Source organism: Xiphias gladius, chromosome 3, assembly GCF_016859285.1.
Source record: "Xiphias gladius isolate SHS-SW01 ecotype Sanya breed wild chromosome 3, ASM1685928v1, whole genome shotgun sequence".
In the NCBI taxonomy this organism is placed as follows: Eukaryota; Metazoa; Chordata; class Actinopteri; order Istiophoriformes; family Xiphiidae; genus Xiphias; species Xiphias gladius.
In genome coordinates this window covers 168,080-194,199 of record NC_053402.1, presented here as the reverse complement: position 1 = coordinate 194,199, position 26,120 = coordinate 168,080, and the positions used below count along the sequence as shown (strand labels likewise).

The 26,120-nt window shown below is 41.4% G+C and overlaps 1 protein-coding gene across 10 annotated transcripts in view; it reads right to left on the bottom strand.

Moving 5' to 3' along the window:
• The window catches only part of nfixb (nuclear factor I/Xb), a 141,499-nt gene that overhangs the window by 12,083 nt on the left and 103,296 nt on the right, over window positions 1–26,120 (bottom strand). For 5 of the 10 annotated variants that reach the window (XM_040159186.1, XM_040159225.1, XM_040159205.1 and 2 more), the window contains 6 exons: window positions 17,516–17,581; window positions 15,080–15,154; window positions 13,921–14,041; window positions 12,745–12,875; window positions 8,868–8,942; window positions 2,699–2,827 (listed from right to left, as the gene is read on the bottom strand). In XM_040159186.1, coding sequence (XP_040015120.1) covers window positions 2,699–2,827; window positions 8,868–8,942; window positions 12,745–12,875; window positions 13,921–14,041; window positions 15,080–15,154; window positions 17,516–17,581 — 597 coding nt within the window. Of the gene's footprint in view, window positions 1–2,698; window positions 2,828–8,867; window positions 8,943–12,744; window positions 12,876–13,574; window positions 13,611–13,920; window positions 14,042–15,079; window positions 15,155–17,515; window positions 17,582–26,120 lie in introns of all 10 variants that reach the window. The other 5 variants (XM_040159236.1, XM_040159247.1, XM_040159175.1 and 2 more) reach the window with 3 other exon arrangements.

Sequence of the window (26,120 nt, the reverse complement as noted above, 5' to 3'; positions counted from 1 at the left end):
ACATGTACTCTTTAGGGCACAAGTACCCCTGGTTGGGAATCACTGCTCTAGAGGGAGGTCAGCTGAATGTGGCTGGAGGGACAAATTCACCAAAACCACCTCCTTGCACCACTGCCACTGTTAGCGACTAGCACCAGCATGCTTCTCGATCCCACTTTTCCAAACCCTAAATCCCCTTGGATCTTGTCTTCCACACAGAACAACAACAACGCTGATGATGTGGTAAGCACTTTCACGCCAGTGTGGGAGCAGCTCCAGTGTGCGTGCTGTTAGGGTTTGTGTAAAAAGAAACATAACAACTGCTGGCCACAATAAGGATGGGATATAGTGTATGTGTGTGCATGTTAGTGTGAATATGTACATTATATGTGTGTGTGTGTGTGTGGAGATTTGATTTGCTGTAGCTACAACTCAAGAGGCATAGGATCTTGTCAACAACCACGGAGGAGGGTTTAATGACACAGCGGTCAACCTCATTGCTTCACATCTGCTCTGTGGCTTCAGAAGCCCTTGATGAAGCTACAGAACCAAATCACATGGGTAATTATCTCCAGTGAATTCCTTTACTTGGGGAATTCATAAATGTGTGCTTTCCAAAAAGACGGGGACGTCTCTTGTGGTGATTTATTGTCGGAGCCCCTTTGGTTGTGTTTGATATCTGATGTTATCATGAGCACTGTTTCAGCCTCGTGTAGGAACACACAATACCTCAGACTCAGATCTGATTTTCTCTCCTTGCCACTGAGAGTAAAGACATGTTCACCCACAAAGGGATCCAATTGGAGTTCCCACACTGTCAATACAAATTTTGAAAGAGGTAAAAAAGAAATGGAAAGATATGGAACAGAGAAATTCAAAGACCCACAGCTGGAACAGCCTTCCTGGGGGTCCTGGGGCAAAAATGAATTGCTGAACCCCCCCCACTTGAATGTGTGCAGTATTCTTCTCTTGGAATAATACTATACATAGCTTTAGATTAAACACAAAATAATTGAGGAATATGTACTCTGTCAGCACGTTATCATAAGCACCTTAAAACTAGATATTGACACAGGGACACCACTAAAGACAGGACCTTTAAAGGTGCACTCTGCTATTTTTACACATGAAGTTCAGTTTACTTATCATAAGGACTACTACACAGCCTATGGCAACAGTTGTATCATGCCTCCCGTGGCTCTGGAGAAAGCGCCCCCATGGATGTCATACTGATGTCATCAGGGTCATCTTGGCTGAGGCTTGAGACTTTTAACAGAAAGCCTGTATTATGAACATAGAATTGTAAACTTTAGGAGGCTGTGAAGCGTCAAATGAAAAAATTGCATTGTGGGAAATGTAGGATCCAGTGTTTTTGGAGCTTCAACCATACTGGGGACTAAAAATCAGGATGTGCCACCATCTACTCCATCCGTTGTTTTCTTTTTTTTTTTTAATCTTGTGAGTCTGCCCAACTTGCAACACAACTCGCAATGGAACGCTTTATCACTGAAGTACCCTTTAAGGCCAGTGTCACGTGAATATTTCCATTTTTACAAACAAAACTGCAGCTCATCAAATTACCACAAACCAACCGTCACACATCCGGGGCTTCTGGGGTCCCCAGAAATCTGGGCTAAGCAGGCCTTGTAAAGACTCTTGGCGATTTTTTTGACTTTTGCATGTAGGAGTAGAATATTTAAGTAACTTGAAACTTCTTTCACCGAATAAGCAAGCAAATAAATAAATAAACGAATCCACCTCAATTCAAAATTTTATTATATATTTTGGCATTTCAGCCTTTATTGATAGTGACAGGAAAGGAATGAGAGAGGGTGTGGTGAGGATGTGGTCACTGCTGTGGTAAGGACTCAGCCTTAATTGTATGCGCTTAGCGGTGCGCATAAAACAATGTATTTTAACTACCTTTTCTGATCATAAATTTTGCATTCGAAGCTGTTTAGTTAATAGTTATTAACACTTCAAAAATATCATAAATCGATCTATTTATCTACTCATTTACATATTACATTATTAAGTCCTTATTAGGGCATTTTAAAACCAGATTTAATTATTTTTTTAAAGAATTCAAAAATCTGCTGATGGGCGTGTCCTCAAACTTTTATTTTTTTCAGATTTTTTCCCTGAAACAAACATCTTAAAACATGGCAAGATAGGTCAGGAGTCAATGAATAAATGAAACTGAATTCAAAACAAAAAGTCATAACTCTTTAAAAGTGTAATTTCCACCATAAAGAACAAAAGCCAAAATAAGAGAAGCCTTGCAACCATCTGACACTCATGCAGTTAGAGGTGTGATAGAATAGGTAGCAGCAGCCACCTCATCTGTTGTTCAACTCTAAGAAGAAAATGTACGACCACCAGCCATCCACCAACAGAAAGGCCCAGAAAGTCACACACCACACCCAGACTGCCTAGAATCTCCATCTCCAGCTTGACCTGCATCCTACAAGGTCAGAGAAGGCAGAGGAGGAGGCAGAGGTCCGTGCACAGAGACTGCAGAGCTACCTGCCAGCTTTTAATTCCCGGCCACTCTCGTCTCCCAAAGACAACGCTCCCACTTCTGAACCACGGAGGGGGTGGGGGGGGTGGGGGGTGGGGGGGGCCTGAGAATTGGGGGGTTGGGTAGGAGGAGATGGTGAGGAGGGGGAGAGGAAAGGATGGGGGCGATCAGGGGGATCGGGAGCTGGGTTGGTCTCACCTGGTCTCACTCCCGCCAGCATTGGCAGTGGGTGGTGGGTGAACGCCATGCGGGGGGACCTCGTCTGGGAGGACAGGGCGCTGAAATCGAATTTCCCCGGCTTCTTAAGAGAACCAGGCGATGACAGTCCTGGCAAAAAGGGGATCAACAAAATGGCAGAACAGAGACGAGGTTTTAATCAAACATGGCTGCTTTTCTTCGACTCTACTAAAAAAAAAACTTATCAGGCTTTTTAATTTGATTACAAGAATCAAATGATCATGATCGACTGAAATCAATGGATTGATCGATTGATTCATTCATTGATTTGTTTGATTGGCTTAACATACAGATGGGTTCTCACAATCTGTCTGTCCAAAACTCTCTGTTTTTGTACCGGTAAGCAGGCTGTACCATGTCCGTCAGATTTGGGGGATGGGGGTGGGGGGTGGGGGATGTTAGGACAGGGTCCGGTGAGAGGCCATGTTTTGAAGCAGCAGGGGTTCAGAGTGAAGGGAGGTGACGGGAGAAAGAGGGAAGGGGTAGGGGTGGGGGATCGGGAGGCTAGGGGCAAAGTGTCAGGAGAGACAGGAGAGCTGGGGAATGCAATGGCGGTCCAACTACGGTCACCACTGGAGTGTATGAGCGACACAGCAATGCCCTACTCTCTGCTGAAATCAATTCAAAGATGTCTCCTTTTTGAGATCCAAACTATCTGACTGATCCCAGAACCACAATGATCTCAGAGCCCGGTGAAGCTACAGAGAGTTATGAGAACACAGTCAACAAACACACCAACCAACCTATCCACTGCACTTGTCAGGATGCCTCTGTAGAATGAATGGGATCCTGGATGTCCTCATAACTGGGCAGACTGTGTTTTTCAAGGCAAAGCCAGCAGGAGCTATGCAGCTACTTATAACAGCAGAAGAGCATGCCAAAACATACATCAATGGATCCTCTGATGTAGTGCCCTTCTGCATATCTGACTGTCAGGTATGTTATGTTACTACCTTAAGGCATAGAGTATTTCATAAAGAAGTGCTCGCACTCTCACACATACACAAAAGCTGTTCAGGCTGGGTGATGAGCACCCGGTAAACTGCCAGGGAAGGCTGGATGGGAGAGTGGTAGAAAGATGGAAGGAGTTAAGCAGGAGAGGAGCGGTGACGGCATGGCCGAAACACACAGGCATAGGCAACATATTAAAGTGTCCCCCTCTGTCTATAAATGTCGGCTGAGGCTAGAGTACTGCATGAAATATCCCTCAGTTTGGTAAAAATGGGCACAGTAAGTATAGGCGAGGCTCACCAGTGGACCAGAAACATGGCCAAAAGTGTGAGAGCTACAGATAAAAGAGGTTCTCTTCTGTGATCAAGGCCATGTGTGGTGGGCACTGAGGGAATTTATTTTGATGTATGGTAATCCAAAGGCACAATTTTGACTTTCCGGGTTTGACGAGCAGCACCAAATGGTATATTTGACCTCTGCTGGGAACCGCAATGTTGAATATATGCTGAAATAAAACTCTGGAAGGAACAATCCATAAAACAGAGAATAATGAGGAAATGAAAAAGTATAGAAAAGCACATCAGCGTGGACACACAGACCTCATTACTTTTCACTGGAACACACTGAGCTCATGTTTTGTTTGCTTCAGATTTGGTTGAAAGAATACAGCGATAAACAACCTTGGCAAGCATAAGCCCTATAAACTACTAAATGACACAATATTCACACATATAAAACAAACACACTCAAATAAAGACGTGAGTAATTTCAACGTGGCCCAGAGAGATGTGGAAATAGATTTTATGAGCTGAGCATATAAAGTCTAAAAGAGCAGATTTCTTAAAAGCTTTCTTTTTAATGCTACATTGGGAAATGTTTTATCACTATTTAACCACAATGCTTATATGCACGGGCGCAGCTGTGCTTGCTTGGGCACCAATAAGTATAGAAAAAGGTGGACGCCTGCACCTATGTCCAGCTAGGCACATCATATGACTCCACATGTAGGTGGGAGGATAAATTTTATTTACTAATAAAAATTATGGACAAATTAAAAAAATGAAGGCTATATGCAAACAAAAAGACCAAACATTGTTTACAACTAACGAGGCCAGTCAGGCACACAGAGTTCCTTGAAGGGTGTGAAGCTACAAGGGCAGAAGATGCTTTTGAACCAAAGAGCTGGTGGATAATCTTTTTTGTATATTTTTTGTTGTCAAGTTGAATGTTACATCTTTCCCTGAAATTTCATGTGTTTTTAATGAGGAAGATAACAAGCTACTGTATGTGATACACTGCAGGTTGAGAAATGATGCAATGATCAAAAGAAAAGAAAAAAAAGGCGTAAGAAAGGGAGTTAAAATATAGTTTTTATGTAATACATGTGGTGCATAGAACTTCATTTCGAGCTAAAATGTCAGTGACATAGCATTACACATCATTGGTAATCAATGTTAGGCAATCATTGAGTCAAAAGCCGGCTTAAAAAAAAAAAAAAGGGAAAACAAAAGTGGAGTAGAAAAACAGCTGAACACTCGAAAACAAAAAAGCATTCATAAAAAGTTCCAAGAAGATAACAAGTATATGACCATTTGCTACAGTCAGCAGAACATAAGCAGCGTAGGCTTGTTATCCATCTGGCACTGATATTTTACTTCCGATAGCGTGTTTGGAAAGCTGCTGGGTAATATATTACAACCAACTTAATTTACTGTACAGGTGGTAGACCTGCGGATCAGTGTTGTCCCGAGGAAACCATGTATTTCTAAAATGACAGCTTTTTGTGAGCTAAAAAAAACAGCCCTGTTTTCAGCTTTGTGACAATGCCTTTTTTCCAGTGGGTTTTTAAAGGGTTTTTTTTGGCTTAAGAAGCCAGGGACTTTTGTCAACCCATAAATTTGAACCTGAACAATTCAAAATGACCATATTTAGAGATACATGTTTTTCTATGGACAGTGACAGTTAGTCAAAGTCCTGCTTTCAAAATTTACTCAAGTAAAAGTACAAAATGTACTGAATCAAAAGTAGAAGTACTAATTTTGTGGATTGTCCACTTTCTGATTATATTATTATACATTATTTATATTATGTTATTGTTGTTAATACATTATCATGTAAGCAGCATTTTAAAGGGATGCTCCACCAATTTTATACGGTATGTTCGTGAGTACTACGCTGGTGAAAACAGTTGTGTGTCTTTTAAAAATAACCCTAATGTTTGAAAAGTTTGAAAAAAATAACCCTGTAGTGATGTCATTGGGGTTATCTCAGCTTTGACCTGAGACTTGCGAAAGCCATCTTAACAAACAGAGCGGCTGGAGTTTGACAGAATTGGGATTTTAGGAGGGTTGAGTGAATGATGCTATCTGGTTGCACTGTTGGAAATGTAGGATCCATTGTTTTTGGAGTTTGACCCATACTAGGGACTAAAAGTCAGGATATCTCCATCTCTGCTGCTTTGATTTTCTCCAGTCTTTTTCAAAACCTTTCTCTTGTGAGCCCTCCAGCTTTACGGTTAAGTGCAATATGATATCGCAGGAGTACCCCTATACGACTGTGGCTGATTGAGGTGAAGCAACTTATAACTTCACTGTATTATCATTTGTGAAATTTTGTGAAGTAGAAGTATACGGTAGGATTAAATGTAAATATAGAAGGTACAAGGTACAAAGTACAAGGACCTCAAAATTGAACTTAAGTGTAACTAAATTTGTTATTTAGAAAAATTAATTGAGAAACAGTCTGTTAAACACAGTGCTGTTTTAATATTTATGGCTGCTCTATGATCTTACATGAGGGGCCGGAGAGTCAGAGTAAAATGCATAGTTTCTACTGGCATTTGTATACCTTGCCCACACTGTTAAAAACAGACAAACTGAAACCCAGCATGTTGTGGATTCAACGCTTCCCTGTCATGGAGCCTGTTTGGCTCCAGTTCCTCTGGTACATATAGGGATGACTGTGTGCCACCACATCTCAAGTTCAATTATAACCAGCTTATTAAGCATAAATAGCCTTAAATTATACATATTGTTTTTAGTCTCTGTAATATACCCCAATTAGTCGGTATCTAGCTGAATTATCTGGTACTATGTGGCTTCTCAGTGAGGAGCAGCAAATGAGGCCCAGATGCCCAATGAAAGCTTTGTCTGATAAAGCTAACAGAAGTTACTCTGATCTCTCCCTTAATCTGTGTGCATGTGTGAGCGAGTCTACACATATACACACACACATTCAAAGTTGTTTGTTCTACATTATTTCTGTGTCCTGCTCCTGGCACACTGTACAAGCAGACTGGCAGCCAATTGCTCCCATGAACCTCTAGTCTTGCCACGCTAACAAGCTGGTGACCACACAAATCCCCTGACTGTCGCAGAACTGGTCCACTAGCATGTGCACACACATACACAACGAAGAGAGAAATAAGCTAACACACTAGTCATTGAGGTAGGCAAGAAACAATGGACGTTAACAGAGTTGTGTCCCTCGTTATGTGACTTCCTCACACACCATTAGCACTCCCAAACACTGCGACAATGTGCTTCAGCAAAGCAGGGACACCTTAACAACAATACAATCATACACACATTACAATTTCATGCCCGAATAATTACCTGGAATTCTCTTTCAGTATAACAAATACCCCCCCTTATTGAAAAGTTGAGAGCGGGTTTTCCCACCACTGAACAGCAGGAGCAAGCAGGCAGAGGCAGAGAACGGAGCAGAGCAGAGCTGGAGACAGCAGACTTAATGATGAATTACATGATCACCTGCTATGCCTCGGAGCTTTTCATTCAGGTAGAGAATCACCTCCAGAGCAGGCAGAGGTGGAGCCCCCCCCCTGTCATCCTCCACCCCTCTTCTCCTCTCCTCATCTCTCACTCCCAACACCACCACCACCATCACCAGAACAGATGTCTGCTGTAACCCAGTAGCTCCCTTAGCTGTAGACACATGGAGGAGCCATCTGGACCGGAACGCTACTCCACTCCAGATTGGGGAGTGTGTGTGTGTTTATGTGTGTGTGAATGAAAATCAGAGAAAGAGTGTGCATAAATTTAGTTTTGTGTGTGTGCGTCTGCATGCCATTTGTAAATGTGCGTGTTAGTGAGTAAGCATGTCTAGGAGACAGAAGGTGCCTTGTGCGTTGATGACACACCTGAGTGCATTTAGTCGTGTTTGTTTGGGTCTTGTGTTGTTTTTCCTACGCTGTCTTCCAGAGATGGTTGAGTTGGGCCTACGGCAGGTGGGACGCCACTCAACAGCTCCATCTAAACAACCGGCTGGTTGAAGCAGCTAATGCTGCTACTCAACAAGCCCTCATTCACCCCCCTTTCTCTGTGTCTTTCATCACTTGCTTTCTCTCTCAGGGCTTGACAACAAAATTACAACACTCAAAGCACTTAGCTCAATGTTGCTGACAAATTCACACCCTCTCGGAAACTTACAACAGTGTGGTTTTTGGATATGATGATGCACGTAATTACACATTTGAAACATAGTGTGTTGTTTGTCAGGCAGCGTAGATCAGTATAAGAGTATTTAGGATGTTTTGAATGCACTACGGATGTCTTCATCCTCCTAATGTCTGATTTTTTTCACAGATTTACAACAACATCTTTGAGGCAGACAGGCGATGGATCTTACGGAGCTACTGGGCTACCAAAAGGCTTTGGTAACCCACAATGGACAACAGCAGACATCTGGTAGAAACACAACCCCACCCAGCGGCAGCATAGCCAGAGAACATGACATAAAAAAGGGATAGAGAGAAAAGAAGAGAAGAGAAGAGATAAGAAGAGAAAGGACTGGACGGGAAGGGAAGAGAAGAAAAGAGAAGAGACGAAACAAGAAGAGAAGAGAAGGGACGGGACGGGATGGGACAGGAATGCAAGAGAAGAGAAGAGAAGAGAAGAGAAGAGAAAAGAACGGACAGGACAGGATGGGACGGGATGGCACAGGAAGAGAAGGGAAGGGAAGGGAAGAGACGAGAAGGGAAGAGAAGAGAAGAGAAGAGAAGAGAAGAAGAGGAATAGAAACTGAAGAAGAGCTCAGAGAGCTCACAGGAAGTGCAAACAGACTTGAATGAAAGGACAGAGAAAGATGTACAATACGTTGAGGGTGGTTTGAGCTGAAGTAGAGCATGTATACACAGTATAATGTTTAATGTTGTTCTAACCATGGTAAGGAAACTGCACTCCATCGCTCTCATGCTTAATCTTCCTCTCCTGCACACTGGCCAAATGGTGCTGCACTGAAAGGCCAAACAGGGGAGAAGGGAAGAGTTAACAATGGAGGAGGGGAGGAGAGAAAAAGACAGAGACAGAGAAAGAAATGGAAAGAATGAGAGAGAGAGAGAGGGGTGGTTAGATAATGGGCAATAGGGAATTTTAATGTTATAGAGTGCAGCAAGTGTCTATGAAATAGTTACATCATTACTGCTGGCAGTATAAAAATGGCAGCATGTGAGTGGGAGTGATGGTTATAAATCGGAGAATACATGAACATTTAGCAATTCAACAGAATCCCCAAAGTCAAATACTACACCCTGGAGATATACATGAGGTCTAGTGTAAATACATTTGATGTGACACCTTTCATGATGGATAAAAGTGCTGTAAGCCAAAGGATGAATGGTAATGGTTTAAGAGGTAAATGGGTGGTTGCACTGGTGCTGCTCTTCATCATCAAGGAGACAACACAGAAGGATTTGGACTATAAAATGTAAAAGGAATAGTTTGGCATTTAGGCAAAAATACACTTTTTTGCTTTCTTGCAGAGAGTTAGATGAAAAGATTGATACCACTATCATGTCTGTAAATATGCAGCTTGAGCCAGCAGTTGGTTAGCTTATCTTAGCATAAAGATTAAAAACAGCCTGCAGTCTGGGGGAAACCGCTAGCTTGGCTCTATCTGACGGTAATAGAATCTCCTGACCAGCACCTCTAAAGCTCACTAATTAACATGTTATATCTTGTTAGTTTAAACTGTACAAAAACCAAAGAGTAAACACAGCGTTTCCTGTCTTTGTAGTAAGCTAAGCTACCTGTCCGCTGGCTGGAGCTTCTTTTTTACAGTACAGACATGAGAGTGGTGTTGATTTTCTCATCTAACTCTCAACAAGAAAATTAATGAGCTCATTTCCCAAAATGTCAAACTACTCCTAAAATATGTTCTGGTGAAGAACATATAAAGGTACCGTTACACTACGATGTCATGTTTTTTTTCTAATGGCTTTACTCAGAAAGTTAGTTAAAAAAAAAAGGGAGGCAAATATTTGTACAAACAAATGTCTGTGTAGCTTTTGAGAGTTTTCTGTGTAATGTTATATCTACATGTGGCTATGACAGTCTCAAACATCTGTCTCTCTCTCTCTCTCACACACACACACACACACACACACACACACAAACACACACACACAAACACACACGCGCACACACACACACACACACACACACACACACACACACACACACACACACACACACACACACACACACACACACACATTCCTGGAGTTAAACTCAATGAATGGTATCGCTAACACCACTAGAACTAACTGAACAAACTATATCCATCTCTGCCACTCTTCTCACTGCCAACTCAGACAATAAACACTGGGATAAATCGTTCAATGTACTGAGTTTGTGGTCTGATTAAAGGGTCAGTTCACCCAGGACAGAAACGGCTCATTTTCACACTTTGACCTGGTAAGCACGCAGATAGTTCTGGTTTTCTTTGCCGAGCTGTTGAGATATCGTCAGTGGGAATTCTTCCATAAGACCAGGGGTGTGGTGCTCATGTAAAAAGTTATACTGGAAAAACTCAGCAGTAATTTTTTATTTGAGAAACAATGTCCTGGCCACTCAGGATAATCCACAGACCTCACAAACACAGATTTTACAATTTTTCTTTTTTTTTTTCCGGTTTGAAAATAGTTCCCAGTGAAAATTATTCTAAGAAACTGAGACATTGTTTAGTTGCTAGACAGAGAGGATTTCAAATGTCATATTTCACCACAAATGATATTTCAATCACCTCCATTGTATTGTGGTGGTGTTATGAGGTTTCAGCAGTGAAAATCTCAAAGTCTATGCAAGTAAATCTTATAAATTATCTGCACGGTCTAACCACTAGGAGCAACTGAAACAAAAGATTTTTATGTCTTTTGGGTAAACTGGTCCTTTAAGTCCCTGCTCTGTGTGAGAAATGATGCTAGAACCTGGCTGTGGCAAAATGACATGTCTCAGGCTCAGACAGGCCTGTTCTGCTTTGTGTTGGTGTTGGTGGTGGTGGTGGTGGTGTTGGTGGGGGGGTTATTAGGTATGAGGTTGTAAGTCGAGTAGAAGTTGTGAATGAAAGAAGGTGAGAAAGAGAGTGGGGTCAACACAGCACAGAAGCAATGGCTGTGTTGGTGGAGGGAGGTGAGCTCTGGCTTATGGTCCATTTCAAGTCAGAAATTAACACCTGAAAATATTTCTATTAAAGTCCCTGAAGACATATCTTCTCAATTGACTTGTTACTATGAGCAATGGGGTCCTACATGAACACAAAGTTGAGCAGTTTTGGTAATTTCATGTGAAGGATTTCTAGATTTGAGCTCTTTTCAATGGCTTGGAGTGGATGGGACACATACCTCCATGCACCAATCAGAACTGAGCAACATTTCAATCAAATTAAAATCTGATGTCAGTTGAGGGCTAGTTTGATTATGTTGCCAGCACTGTCAGTCAAAGCTGATCAAACCACAGCCACACAGTCATTATGAAGCCGATTAGCTCATTGTTGCCAACTCAGTGACTTTCTCACTAGATTTGGTGACTCTTTTTTTTTTTTTTTTTTTCAAAAAAGCACCTAGTGACAAATCTCATGACTTTTTGAGCTCACCGTAATTCCTTTCCCTTGAAGAGAGTCATGTTTAATGTGCTCTCATGTGGCTGTGGCTTCCATGACTTATTGTGTTCAGCTTCAATGAGGGGGGGCAGCATCATGTTAAGTCAACCAATCAGCAGCCTGCCAGAAGCGTTAATGAGCCATGAATGTATGTACCTCCTTCTACTTTGTTTTTGTTCTAAATTATTTAATTTGACTCGATGATTTCGTTTTTTTTCTCAAAATACACAGTTTCCTAGAGTGAGTTTATTCCAGTGTCTGGATACTCTCTATTTATGATACTGTCCCAGCCTACAAAAAATGTTTGTAAAATTAGAGATACTTCTAGATTCATATTGATGGCAGCTTGAAAAATAGTAATAGCTTATGATTAAGCTAGTTAGAGTCAATTAAGTTTAGCCTGACATAATTTTTTACATTTTTGAAAAGCTCGTATATATCCTAATTTTTGCTCAAAGATGTCATAAATATGCAAATTAATGCGTGACATAATCATATGCACATCTAGCGACTTGTGGAGCAGGCTTTGGCTACTTTTCATCTAATACAGTTGGCAACACTGGATGAGCTAAGTTTTTACACTATTAAACTCTTAATAAATAATAACTAGGAAGTTTTTCTGAACTTTAACTGTTGTTTATGTAGTCTTGAGTATTTGGAGGAATAGTTTTAGGATTCTGGGAAATACACTTATTTCCTGCCTTACTGAGATTTAGATGAGAAGATTGATACCACTCTCTGTCCGTTACCTTTGAACAGAGCCAGAATAGCAGTTTCCCCCTGTTTCCAGTCTTTATGCTAAACTAAGCTAACCGGCCACGGGCTGTAGCTTTACATGTACCGTACAGACATGAGAGAGGTATCGACCTTCTCATCTCTCTCAATCAAAAAGCAAATAAACGTATTTCCCGAAATGTCAAACTATTCCTTTAATGTTAGAGAGAAAAAAAGTTTTCAGGGGCTTTAAAATTCAATGTAAAACCAGTGCAAGCCTTCAGAAAAAATACTGGAGCAGCTGCCTCTGTTGCAGCCATCATCAAAATGTTAACTTAAAGATCAGTTAAATTTTTGGGTCTGAATTGATGTGGACCTTGAACCAGCTTCTAGGGAGACATCCGGAATGCGTGCAGAATCTGATGGGGAGTTTGTGGCGGGACTACCTGCATCCACATCATTAGGCCAACCGCTGGACTGAGAGCTGCTGCCAGCCGCCGGGGAACGGCCTGAGTAGAAGACATCGTCCACCGGGCTCTCCATCTCACTGTCATCAATGGACTTGCGCTTGTTGGAGCTAAGAAAAAAGGAAGAGAGGAGGCAGCTCATTTAATTCTTGGAGAAGGAGATGAAGAAAGCCTGGAGTTATGTTTTATGTATTTTTTTAATGCATGATCTGATTGTCTTTTCCATTTTTCTTGAACTTGCATGTTAGCCTCGGTTTCTCATTAAAACTAACAAGCAGTACTAATGGTTAGCTGGGGCTCTAATGAATGCACACATAGCATTTTTGGGACGTGAGGACAAATGGGAGTGCTTATTTCCCTTGGAGTCAGGCATGTGTCTGCATTAAATCAAGCGTAACAAAAATTGAAAATGTCAAGATTTCCCTTCAATGTTTTGTTTTCATATCAGACCAGGGGCGGCAAAGTAACACAACTGGAGACAGCAAGACAAACACAAGGCCTGAATTTATTCACATCCTGTATCCGTACTGGCCCAAAGTGATGTTGCGCTAGAAACCAAGCACAGAAAGTGTGCGTTGCGATGCTGGAGTGCTCTCCTATGTGTGTTCGCGAATTCTTATAGACTCATACATCTGTGACCAATAAAGTAAAAGAGGGCTGTGAATGTGCAGCGATACGAAATGTTTAAATGTGTGTGGTCGTGTGCATATCTGTGTGACAGCATGCATGTGTGGCTTTTGTGTGATTGTGATGCAGGGGTCTGTGTTACATTAGTATCAAGGGAGATATTCTGTAATGAGTGTAACTACCTCCGTGGGAGACTTGCATAAAGCTCCATTTCAGTCCTGCAGCGTAAGATGAGCGGGAGAGGATGACAGAGCGAGCAAGGGGAAAAACAGAGACAAAGACACAAACACAGACAATGTGACAGACAGATCGGTGGAAAAGTGAGAGGGAATGAGACGGATTACCGGTGAAGAAGGAAAAAGGGGGGAGAAAAGGGAAAGAAAGACCACAATTAAAAGCAGCGTAAGTTAAGCATAAAGACTTAAGAGGTTAGAGAATGGAGAAATGAAGAATATTAGTACAGAAATACTAGATTTTGAGCATAGGTGTTTTTTGTGTTTGTATACGTGTGTTCGTGTGTGTGTGTACCTGGTGGAAGGGGTGGAGGTGATGGAGCGCCGTCCCAGGGTCACCTGGTTGATGTTATAGTATCCAGGGCTGTCCAGGTCGGCTAGGGAGAAGTTGGGGCCAGTCGCTGTAGCCACCGGGGCTGAGGAATGCACACAAACACACACACACACGCACACACACACACAAACACACACACACACACACACACACACACACACACACACACACACACACACACACACACACACGCATTACAGAGGACAATATCAGAGCATTTGAAGCTACATATTGTAACTGATCAAAACTTTATTTTCTGAAAGGATAATGCTGGTGGTGTTGTATCATTTCTTATTTTTAGCATTGTTCTAGGGAGAGCAGTGAACAAAAAAAATCCCATGAAAAGACCAAAACCAAAAATGCATGAGTCCATCTCTCAATGTGGGAGTAGGTTATTCCACAAAAGGAGGGAGGCTTTGTTCTAGTATGAAGTTTTCAGTTTTACTTCAAAATTATCATCAGGAGCAGTTTGGTCTCCTGGTATTTATTACCTGTTGTTTCCTGATGCCAGACTGCTCCTGATGGTGATTTTAAAGCAAAACTAAAACCTGAGGACTGGAACAATGCCGCTGTCTTCTTATGGAGTAACCATACACTTATACGTGTTACACATCAGTGGATCTTCTGCCATCTCTCAATGCTTTCTGACTTCCCTAGCTTGCCTGTACCCCACTCAGCCCCAATCCCATTAGTTCATACTAAAGACATCAACCTTCAATCTAGTTAGTATTCATAGCAGCAGGACGGTTTACTTGGGACTGGGGTCAAAATAAACTACAGTGTATGTGTTCATGGTAACAAAGGACAACGGTGTGGTGTGTTGTTAATAGTTTTGGACAACAATGGAGAAATAAGCTATTTCCAGATTTGGATACACGCACAATAATTGTTATTAGGATCAATTCCATCTTGTTGATGAGAAAAATATAGCCAGCCTTAATCTTTAAACAGTTATTTATCTTATGAAACTAAATTCTCCCCAAAAAGATGTTCCTTGGTGTATGAGAGATGCTACTAGGCATAATTCTGCTATTGAAAATGACTGTGTGAAGTGTACTAGGAATGACAGGGAGAGTGTTTTGTCTAGAGACTGACAGGAGAAATTATAGCCGTGACTCACTCTGTGACACGCGGACCAGCTCAGCTACGTTCCACACCCCTGAAGTCACAAAGCAGTCCTGGAAACTCAAGTGGCCTGGGTAGAAGAGGGGGAAAGAAAAGTGTGTGAGATTGGACTGCAGGGTAGATGCTTATACAAACATGCATAAAATTACAGGCGCACACAGACATACTCATGAGACTCAGTCATCAGTGTACACACACACACACACACACACACACACACACACACACACACACACACACACACACACACACACACACACACACACACACACACACACACACACACACACACGTGGGGGGAGCTCGACACACAATAGTGTCCTCCATTGGAACCATGTGTTTTCTGTAAGATACAACATGCGTTTGGTTTAGATATGTTCCTTTCGTTCACCACACACACAACCAATAGGGTCCAACAAGGAAGTATAATCTCCACATAGACGGATATGTAATGTAGAATGCATTGTGTATTATGAACCTCATGTATATGTCATGCACACGCAAATCAAAGAACATGCTGTATGTAGGAGTGTAACGAAACATAATAACTGGTATGCGAGACATGATGTATACACACATCCATGTGCTTCCATCCTTATACACATTCCTTTGAGTCTACTGATAGAGGAACCTAATCCTTAAAAGGAAAAATCTGTTTCATCACAATGTGGGTGGGTGTTGATTTCACATCTTTGATGACAGAGGAGGATCGCACTTAATGACAAGAAACAACCTCACACACCTTCTTGCTTGTTCCAGTGCTGAATGTTAAGCTATGTTTCCACATAGCTAAAAATGTACAAATTAACTTAGTGAGTGCAATGTTATGATAGGAATGATGGTCAAAAGTACAGTATGAAAAAAGGTGTCTAACCATCAACCCCTATCTTAAACATGTGTCTAAATTTAACCTTAACTTTCGCACTAAACCTGAACTCCTTGTCCTTAAAGCAGCTATAATCAATGTTTTCATATTAACAATGGGTCACATGACTACTTGCAAGTGAAAGGCGTCACTCATAGTGATGAACTTACAGAAAACTATCACCTGATACTTTCCTTTCAGCTTTATTGAGTGTTTTAACTTCTTTACCTTGTTTTCGTGTTCCGGCCCCCTACTTTACTGTTTTGATTCACTCTCACCGTTCTCATCAGTGTTAAGTATTACATCATTTCTCACCTCCCTGTTCTTTTCACCCCTTCACCTCTCATTTTCTTCACTCCTCCCATTTTCCTCCTGTTCTACATCTCTCTCCCTGTCCAGGGTTAACCACAGCAGGGACAACGCATGAGGTCAGTGCTCAGCTCGGCAGAGGCCATGTGGTTCCCATCTTCCAATAACGTCAGTGTGATTTATGAGTGGCCTGCCACAATCCCAGCACAACCCCCACGCTACAGTACCATCAGCTCTCCTTACCATAATAAACTGAGACCCAACTCTGCTGGGACACACTCACACACAGAGAGGCCTGTATGTAGGGGTAATGTGTACACTACTGGGGAAAAATGTTAAACACCCCCATTCTTCCACTTTTTATTGAAATGTAATCAGTTCAAGTCCAGTTATTAACCTCAAATGGTACAAAAGTCAGCAGTAAACTGGCCAAGGTAAAAAAAAAAAAAAAAGTTTAAGTCATCAAAAACTGAAAAATCTTGTACATTCAATAGAAAAAAGGCTTTTTTCAGAGTTAGTAAATGCAACCAAATCCAACAGGAGCCCCAACTTTAGTTGATGACTTCCCAACCCTCTGTCTGTACAAAGGCAGTGTTGGAGCAAACTGTGTTTCTACAGCCTCTGATGCATTATGAGGACGACACTGGGCTGCGGGAAGTAGTTACTGGTATACTGGTGTCAGACTGGCTAGAAAAAGACAAGTGACAGAGGAGGACAGACTGGTTGGTCAGGGCTTCGTCCTACAGCAAGATAATGACCCAGAACATTAGAAGAACAGAACCAGACGGCGGCTTCACATGATGGAAGACCAGCACAGTCTCCAGACCTGAACCCCGTGGAGCTGGTGTGGGATGAACTGGACGGAAGGTGAAAGCAAAGCAACCTGCAGGTGCAACACATCGATGGAAACTTCTACAACAGAGCTGGGACCAACTTTCTGAACAATGTTTGGTTTCAATTGTATATAAGAAGTTTAGTTCAACAAGAAGAGTCAAGGAGTCCTCGTTTCTAAAAATCTCCATTTGTTTATTTGTTCTAAGCTTAAATTTCAGAAACACTGAGACACTGATTTTTTTCAAATTTAAACAGCTGGAAAAATGGAGGTGTCCAAAAACTTTTGACTAGGGGTGTGTATACTCTATATGCACGTGTTACCATTTGTATAGATTTGATTGCATGTAGGCCCAGGTATCTCAAACATTTTTATGCATGCTTGTGCATGTGTGCAAAGGGAACATAGCCTACTTGTAAACTTACCATTTGGTGGGGGTTTGACGTCTGTGTCTCCTTGCTGGTTTGAGTTGTCCGACTGTCCTGATTGTTCTGAAAGATAGAAAAAAGAGAAAGAGATATGGTTATTCAGCTGGACAGATGCCTGGACACTGTTCAAGGTGAGGGGGCAGGTTAGCATCAGAGGGAACTCTTCAGAAATTGGATGGGAAATGGTGCCTTCTTTTGTTCTTTCCACTGAGGACAGACAGACATGGGCCTGAGATTAAAGATGGGTGCATATTTCTGCTCAGGTTGAACCTCAGTTGAAAGTCATAAAATGGCAAATCCCAAGGTTAATGTCCTTGCTTCTGGAGTCTGTCATGGAAGGAAAATCACTTTTCGAACTTAATAGACCAAAGAAGAATTCAGTTTGGACTGTCTTTTATACTTGTTTTCTTTTTTGCTTACAAACCGCTCTTCTCCCTTTATATGCCTTTCTTCCTCGGGCTCTGACATATACACTATTTTAGTTAAGACATTAGACAGTGTAGGTTGGGTAACGTGTTAGAAGTCCTAAGAAACCTCATCTTCTCCAATGTAGACTTGTAAATTGAGGTGTACTTATAAAATGGAAATTTTTGGGTTTTAGGCATTGTTTGGATTGCATCTCCTGTGTGTGTTCACCTTAACATCTATAGGGGCAGGCTGGCAGAGAGCTGCCTGCTTCATCTAGTTTTGTTTGGCCCGCTGGCTGCCATTCTTCTTCAGATGTGTAATTCAGTTTTGTAGTTTTATGGTTGTATCATATATACCATTCAGCCCAATTACCCCTCAGCACTGAAGCTATAAGGCCATCCTGCGCCAGGTGTCCCTAGCCAGAACTTGGCTTCCTTGCAGCCAGTACTAGGCCCCCCAATCTCAACATCTTCTAAGCCCAAAATCAGCATCCTAATCTTGGGTGGCATTAGTGTGCTACATGCCAGCGAACCGCTGCACTATTCACTCTGTCTGTCCGTTGCCAAAACCAAGAAAACAAAAACAGACAAACAAAATCACCTCATCACTCTTAGGACAAAAAGAAATAGGAAAACACACAGGGATAGATTTTCTTTTTTCCTTGTAACACTCGTCCCTCATTTTGCGGGAGTGAGAGTCCATCTTCATGTCTTTCTCCCTCAATTCTTCTCACACTCGTTCTCTCTCTGCTTCTATTACTCTCTCGTGCTGTCGCTCTGTGGAATCCTGGCAGCCATCTTAGCGCTTGGCAGCCATCTTAGCTTTGGCGGTACCCATGCATTCCTGCTAGCTGACGGCACACCCACACACACACACACACACACACACACACACACACACACACACACACACACACACACACACACACACACACACACACACACACACACACACACAAACACACACAAAAACAGACACACATGCTTTCAAAGCACACTCTCTCTCACACACACAGAACCAATGGCCTTAAAGATAAAAAGACCTACAGAGGATATGCAATGCTAATGGAGTGAAGATAAAACCACTGGGATATTTGTCGGCAATACTGTGTTTGTTGTGTCGCCTGCACTAATGCACTAGTGTGTTATAGACAGTGTATGAGTTAAATAAAAATGAGACATGATCCCGGATGTCAGACTCACCCAATATAAGGAAAGATGGAAACAGGAAAATAAGGAAATCATTCAAGGCAAATAAGGTGGTAAGATGAACCAAGAGCAAATGAAGCCCAGGGCCTCTAATCGCGGTAGTGCTAACCCCGACAATCCTGATCATGCATTTCACTACAAGCACAAACCAATAAAAAATGTTTAAACCTGTATGCCTCAGAAAAATCTCCACTATGTGAGTTTCCAAGCCAAAATTCAGTGCCTAGTTGTCATGACAACAGGGATGGCACACCACAGTTAAAGTCCCTAATGATGAGTGGTTGTTGAAGCCTGTGAGTGCATATGTGTCGCTAGATAGTAGATAGATAGTAATATAGCCTACTGGCACGGGCTCAATGTGTTGTTTTGTTAAAGTATTTCTTAGCACCAAACAGACTGGCGGCCGCTGTGCTTCAATATAATAAGGGTTGACTTCTTTACTATAGCAGTCTTTCTGCATTTTAAGGTTAAATCCATTCCAATTACATTGTTAACCACATTCTAAAACTGGACTTTCATAAGTTCTCCCTTCTCTTGGCAAAATATGAGCAGAAACCACTCTTTGAAAGTTGTTCTAAGTATTATGCTTGAATCCTCTCTGCCAAAATTGGAAATTATAAAAGATGGACATAATCATATACTATATGAGATGTTGTGTGATAAAGATCAAGACAGTTTAAAAAAAAGAAAATGATTCCAGTCAATTATATACAGTAGATAATCTTATCGATCATTGCACACAGCCATTTAAGTCAAATGATCTTCGTCTGCAATACTGGCTCCCATGCTTTTTGACTTGTGGACCCTTAAAATGACGTAATGGCTAATTGTGACTCTTCTTAACTGAAATGGTTGTTTCATTTGAATGATTTCCGAGCCCTGAAGAGGGGAAACTATGTTGTATGGCACCTAAAGGCTTAAGATTTATTTCTAATTATACCTGACGAATTTAAGTCCAATATTCACTCTGTTTTTTGGTCTCCACCCTGCTCCTAAGGAAAATATCTGGCTCTTACCTGCTGCTAAAAATGCTCCACTATGTTCACCAGCTAATTGCTAACTTTGCTTTTCTGCTGTGTTGTGTTAGGCAGGTAGTGCACAGGGGGGTTTCAGAGCTTTTTCACTGACAACAGTAAACAAGGCTGAGGAGAACAGTGAAAATTAAACAAAACAGTCAAGTTGTGGTTCGGAAAAACCCAAACAATTAGCTAAAAGACACTAAAACATTCTATAGAGCTAAGGTGAACTGTAGAGTTGGTTGATAATTCTCTGCTGGTTTGTCTGGCTGCTATGATTGATGCCTCCCACATTACACATTGTTATTTGAACAATTCTTCATATAAAAATATTGATTATAGCTGCTTTAAGGTGCACCTTCCCTTCCCATGGGTTTGTTGTGATATTTATTTTCAGACACTCCCAAACTCTCCTTTTTTCTTTATTTATTACACTTCACTACTAAGTTGAAGTAATGAACAAAAGCCAAACTTCAAATGGCCACTGGATCTCTGAAGAAGAAACACTGCTATCTTCTGGCTCGGGAACATTTTCTGAATTTGCCTTCAATTGTGTTTTACAGATAGGACCACATAGGCAACTCTGTGTTGATGGGGACTGCTGCTGTGCAATCGGTACAAAAAAGACTCATCTGTGAGGCCATCTACTGTTGTGGGGAATCCACAGACAGAATAATAGAAGATAGACGCTGAGGAGAAAGAAATATATGCATGCTAATATGAATGCTAATGTGACATTTATTTAAAGGTAGGTTAGTAGACAAGTAAGCATTAGTGATGAGTTAATGAAATACAGACGGTGTTAAAGTTACTTGGAGGCTCTCACTGAGTGAGTGCTTGTGGACTGTCATGTTAATATTTACCAGTAGTCCTTTATTTGATGAAAAACATGTTTGGAAAGACCTTTTTTAGATTCTTCATAGCCAATAAAGTTGAAGTGGTTTGCTTAAAACCAAATCAGTAAATATAACGATATTTCTCCTTTATGCTCATTTTGTAAACCTGTTATAAAATCAGTATCAAACCTGTTTTTTGGCTGGACCACAAGAGAGAGGCCAGCCAAAGAAACATGAATGTCTGTGACTGAGTGACTGACTGAGTTCTGAAGTTACACCATCGGCCGTTGCTCTTTCAAAATGAATTGGCGTAAACAGTTTCTATTATGTCATCAGGGGGGCGTTTACAGGCAGTGTTGGCAATTTAGCACCTTTGTCGCCAGATTTACCGACCTTTCAGACCCTTTAAGCAACTTTTCTTCACAAAAGCACCAAGCGACAAATCAAGTGACTTTTTGGACAAATCTTAGCTAGTTTCCATAAAAGAGAGTCAAAAGTATTGCAATGCGAGCATGAGGTCAGGCTTTCCCTCCGCCGACACACCTCTCTATGTGTCTCATTCACACAGCAGCTGACACAGACGTGAATGAGCTTCTAACTTTCTGTCTGAGTGATTTTACAGGTAAATATACCTGAAATCACAGCACAGCCATTGTCTTTAACTTATGTGTCCTATGATTTTGTCAGACGATGTCGTGGTTATAAAATCAGGATTTTAGCAGAGCAGAGCAGCAGCTTGGAAATGGCTTGGAAGTGAAAGCAGCTAACATGTCTTAATGGACCACGTTTCAGTCACTATTTCATACTTGTTCTGTTGTTTGACAACAGAAACAGAAAAACGTGTAAATGAGAACAGATTTATTGGGAATTCGGCTGGATTAAACTACTGTATATGTGAGCACAGAGAGTAGGAGAGAAGCAAACGGATAAAGGGTGGTCCAGCCACATACTAGGTTTTGACCTAGTCTTGTTTAAGTGCTGCTACTCCAGATCATTTGGTCAGATGTGTCTTTGTTAATATTTAGTTGCTTTAGCAAATTTATTTATCTGAATACATATTTATTTTTATCTGTTTATACTGATAACAATGTTCGCTGAGAGCAGCAAACTTCTTTGTCTGCTGAAGAAATATCTTCATAAACGTAGGACATCAGTGTTCTCAGTTTCTGAGTTTAAATTAATGTGGAAAATTCTGATGCATCTCTAGACAATTTCTGTAATAGAAAGTAACAAAAAACTGCTAATGTTCTGGAAAACACTGCGGAAAATATTTTTTGTTTTGTCAACTCTTTGTTTTATTTTATTGTAATCAATTTGTTCTTTTTTTTTGTATTTTATTCATGCGCATAAATGTGTATGTCATTCCCATGTTCTCCTTTTTCTAATACAGTAATAAAAAAAATTGCCAACTTAGGAACTTATAGGACGTCTGCCATGATCTTCGGTGTATTTGGCACTGGCTCCATGCATGCATGTACTATATGTCTATGTGTGTTGTGTGTTTGTATACGTTATATATGAATTTGATTTCGGGGGGGGTGCGTCTAAAGGAGCAAAAAGGTGAGAGATACTCTACTCTCACTGTGAACAATAGAGAGGCTGTGTATTATTATTATTATTATCCCTCTGTTCCTGCTGATGCTCTGTAGACCACCGGCAGGGAGAAATCACTGTCGGCAGGCCACTCATCCCCACAGAGCCCTGTGTGCACGCCCACACCTATAACACACACACACATAACACACAGGCTGGGGTATATGTAACCACATTTATTAACGTGTTAGTTCAAATGCCTGCACGTGCACACACCAAACATGGATACACATGCTTCCAAAGCACAAACATGCTCTTACAGACACACAAACACACACGTTTAAACACAGATGAATCACCCTTATCTCCTGCACACAGTTGCCCCAAGGCCTCCTGCACACGCCCCGCCTGAGATAATACAGCACAGACACACACAGGCCATCAAATATACCATGCTATCACTCTAATCACACACGCACAAAGACATACACAGACACAGTGTGTTCATTTTGTTGCCTGGTCAGTATACAGTCACTGCTGATATACTCCTGCAGTGTGTACACAAAAGTTAACACTGGCCATACATTTATCACACTGCAGATGCAGACAGAGGCTAATAACTCACACCCAACTAATTCAGGTACAATATGTAATATAGGTAAACACACTCAAAGTCACACTTACTTAATCACACTGTTCATCAGTCACACAGACACAACAAAAAACACAACACACTGCACATACACACAAGTGCAAATAATTTAGAGACACTTGAATGTAAAATTAGATACACATGCTCACTCGCCCAGCACACAGGCAGCCATTGCCAGTGCTAATGGACTCATTTGCTGTGCGCATATTCATATATGAGTACACACTGCACACTTTTTGCTAATTTACTGAACAGCTTAGAGTGTTTGTTTGTGCATCAAAAGCACACATGAGCAAACAGGCCCTCCGTAATCTAATGTGCACTAAGTGAAGGGGGTTTTTCAGACTGATGATAGACTGTAAAATCAACATCACCCGTTCAACACTGGAGATAAAATATAACAGCTTTGGTTGTAAAACTTGATTATGGGATGTAAGTCAGTCAAGCACGTACACTGTCATAAATATAGTAAGTATTAACATCTTCCTCAAACTACAAATGCCATACTGATTTCCATGAAAAATTACTTTCATTTCTTATGTACAAATGCATTTTGTAATGTGCATTCACTTTAGTAATATGTACCTCCTATTGTGTAGTGACTCATCTAATAAATAACAAAATTTACCTTAGAGCAGATTCATGCAAACACAGACAAAGCGATGCTATTTTTTAGCCGGAATAGGAAGTGGGTAGAATATACACACACACCAGCTGCCCAGATGTAGCTAAAATATCTCAGATTTTTGTGTGTAATTCTGCATTAGTGTATGTGTGTGCGTGTGTGTGTGGCAAAATTTGTAAGTGCTGATGGCAGAGAATGGCATATGAATGACTGAGGGGAATTGTGCAAAGAGCAAAGTTCCTAAGCGCCCCAACCAACTGCTACTGTACAGCGAGCCTCCACACTGTAATACAGCAGCAGAGGATTTAAAGGATAGTTTCACTTTATTACATCTTGGGTCTTATTGTTTTATTTTGGTAGTTTTTACCGTCCGTAAGTACGTTTCTGAGAGTAATACATAACATTAGACTGACCAATGTAATTGCTGAATTCTGGGAACATGGGGATATAAAAAAAAAAAGTCAGACTGGGTAAAGAACATGAGCGGTCAGCCACACATGCATGTGTATTATTATATTGATATGGTCGGAAATTCCAATTAAATACATTTGAACTTGAACCTGAACAGTTACAATTGAACTACTCTTACCTGTGAAAACAGTTGTAAAGCTCTATTTTTCTAAAGTCTGAGAAAAATAGAGCTTTACAACTGTTTTTCTGATGATGTTGTCAATTTATTATTGCCATCATTTAACAGAAAGCCTCCAAAACAAACCTGGGATGTGGAGTTTGAAAGATATGGGCATTCAGGGAGCAGGAAGGAACTAACAAAGAAAACACTATTAAATTGCATTATGGGAAGTGTAGGATCCAGCCTTTTTGGAGCTTAATGCATAGTAGAGACTGGAAGTCAGGACATGTCGGCCTCTGGCTTCGATTTCAACCATTTTTTAAAAATCTGTCTCTTACGATTCCCCAAACTAATAAATCTCTGGAGCAACCGTTTATTAAATGTGTTAATGTTTATGCTGTATCTTTTTACAAGAAATGTAAAAAAGAAAAACATTTGTGGTCTGACTGCTAAGTGAAGCTACTAGGGACCAGCAGTAGCCTGCAGTAGACTGCAGCAGTAAGAGTGTGGCAGATATCGAATGTGAACATGACACAGGCCATGATTAAATATATGCAACTGCAAAGATTTGACTGTCGGCATAGCTGCAGCCTACACCCTGTGACCCCTTTGACTCTGTCACTCTGTCTCCACCCTGTGTGTGCTGTGTCATTTAAGGATAGCTCTGCAGACACGGTTCAGTTCACAGTCAAATGATAGGGGCCTCTTCCTTCAACTGCTTGAGAGCTCTGCGGACAAATCTACCACTGTTCTCTCCCTCTTCATCTCTGTCTGGCCTCTGCCTCTCCCTTTCACTCTCTCATGCTGTGACACCGCCCCCCCCGGGCTCCTCAGCTGCCCTGACTCAGTCTATATGAGTAGTGGCGTTTAGGCGTGCAGGTCCAAACCTGTTATTCCGAATGGAGTGTGTTGGTACCAGCAGCAGCCCATCTCAGGCTCTGGGTTAATGTGGGAATGCAGATGTGGTGTTGTCTCCATACATTTCTACCCAGATGTGAGGGGGACAGCCCTGATTGGATCGCAGAGCACATAGAGTAGATATACACAGCGCACTAAATATAATGTATCATGTATGCACGGCTGGATGTTGATGCCAGATGGATGTAAAGCAGAAGGCGTACAGGCAAACTGCACTAACTGACTGCTGCGCAGTCTCACCCCCTCTCTCCACCCCCAGCACCCGGTCCACCATCCTCTGGATAAAGAAGCCAAACAGCCTCCCCAATTGGGTTTCGCTTAAGAGGTTTATCAGTATGTTGCTAAACATTCTGACCTTTTTTTTAATCTTTAATGCGCTTAAATTGTTCCAAACCCTTCTAATCCCCACGGCTATCCCACACAGATGTTCACTCGGCTCTTTTATTTGACTTCATTTCATCCTTTTTTTCTTCTTCCTCTTTTCCTCCTCCACCACCTCCTTCATCCCCCCCGTTTTGGTTTGCGGATTCGTTTTCCGGTTTTTGAAAACTACTCATCTCCCTTTGATCAACCCCCCACCACCCCTGTACTTCAATCTCCTACAAGCAAAGCTCATTCTGAGCCTGTTTTTTTAAGCCAGTGGTTCTTATTGGACGCTGGTGCAGTTAGGGAATAGTGATGGTACAGTATACAATTTATCTGCCCTGTGAATGACCCTGGCTCACTGTGGCCACCTTTATGTTCAGAGCCATGAACACAGATGTCACAGGAAGCCACTTTCTCCTAAGGTGCCCCTGAATATTTCATGGGAATTTGTTTCATTAGATAATGTACT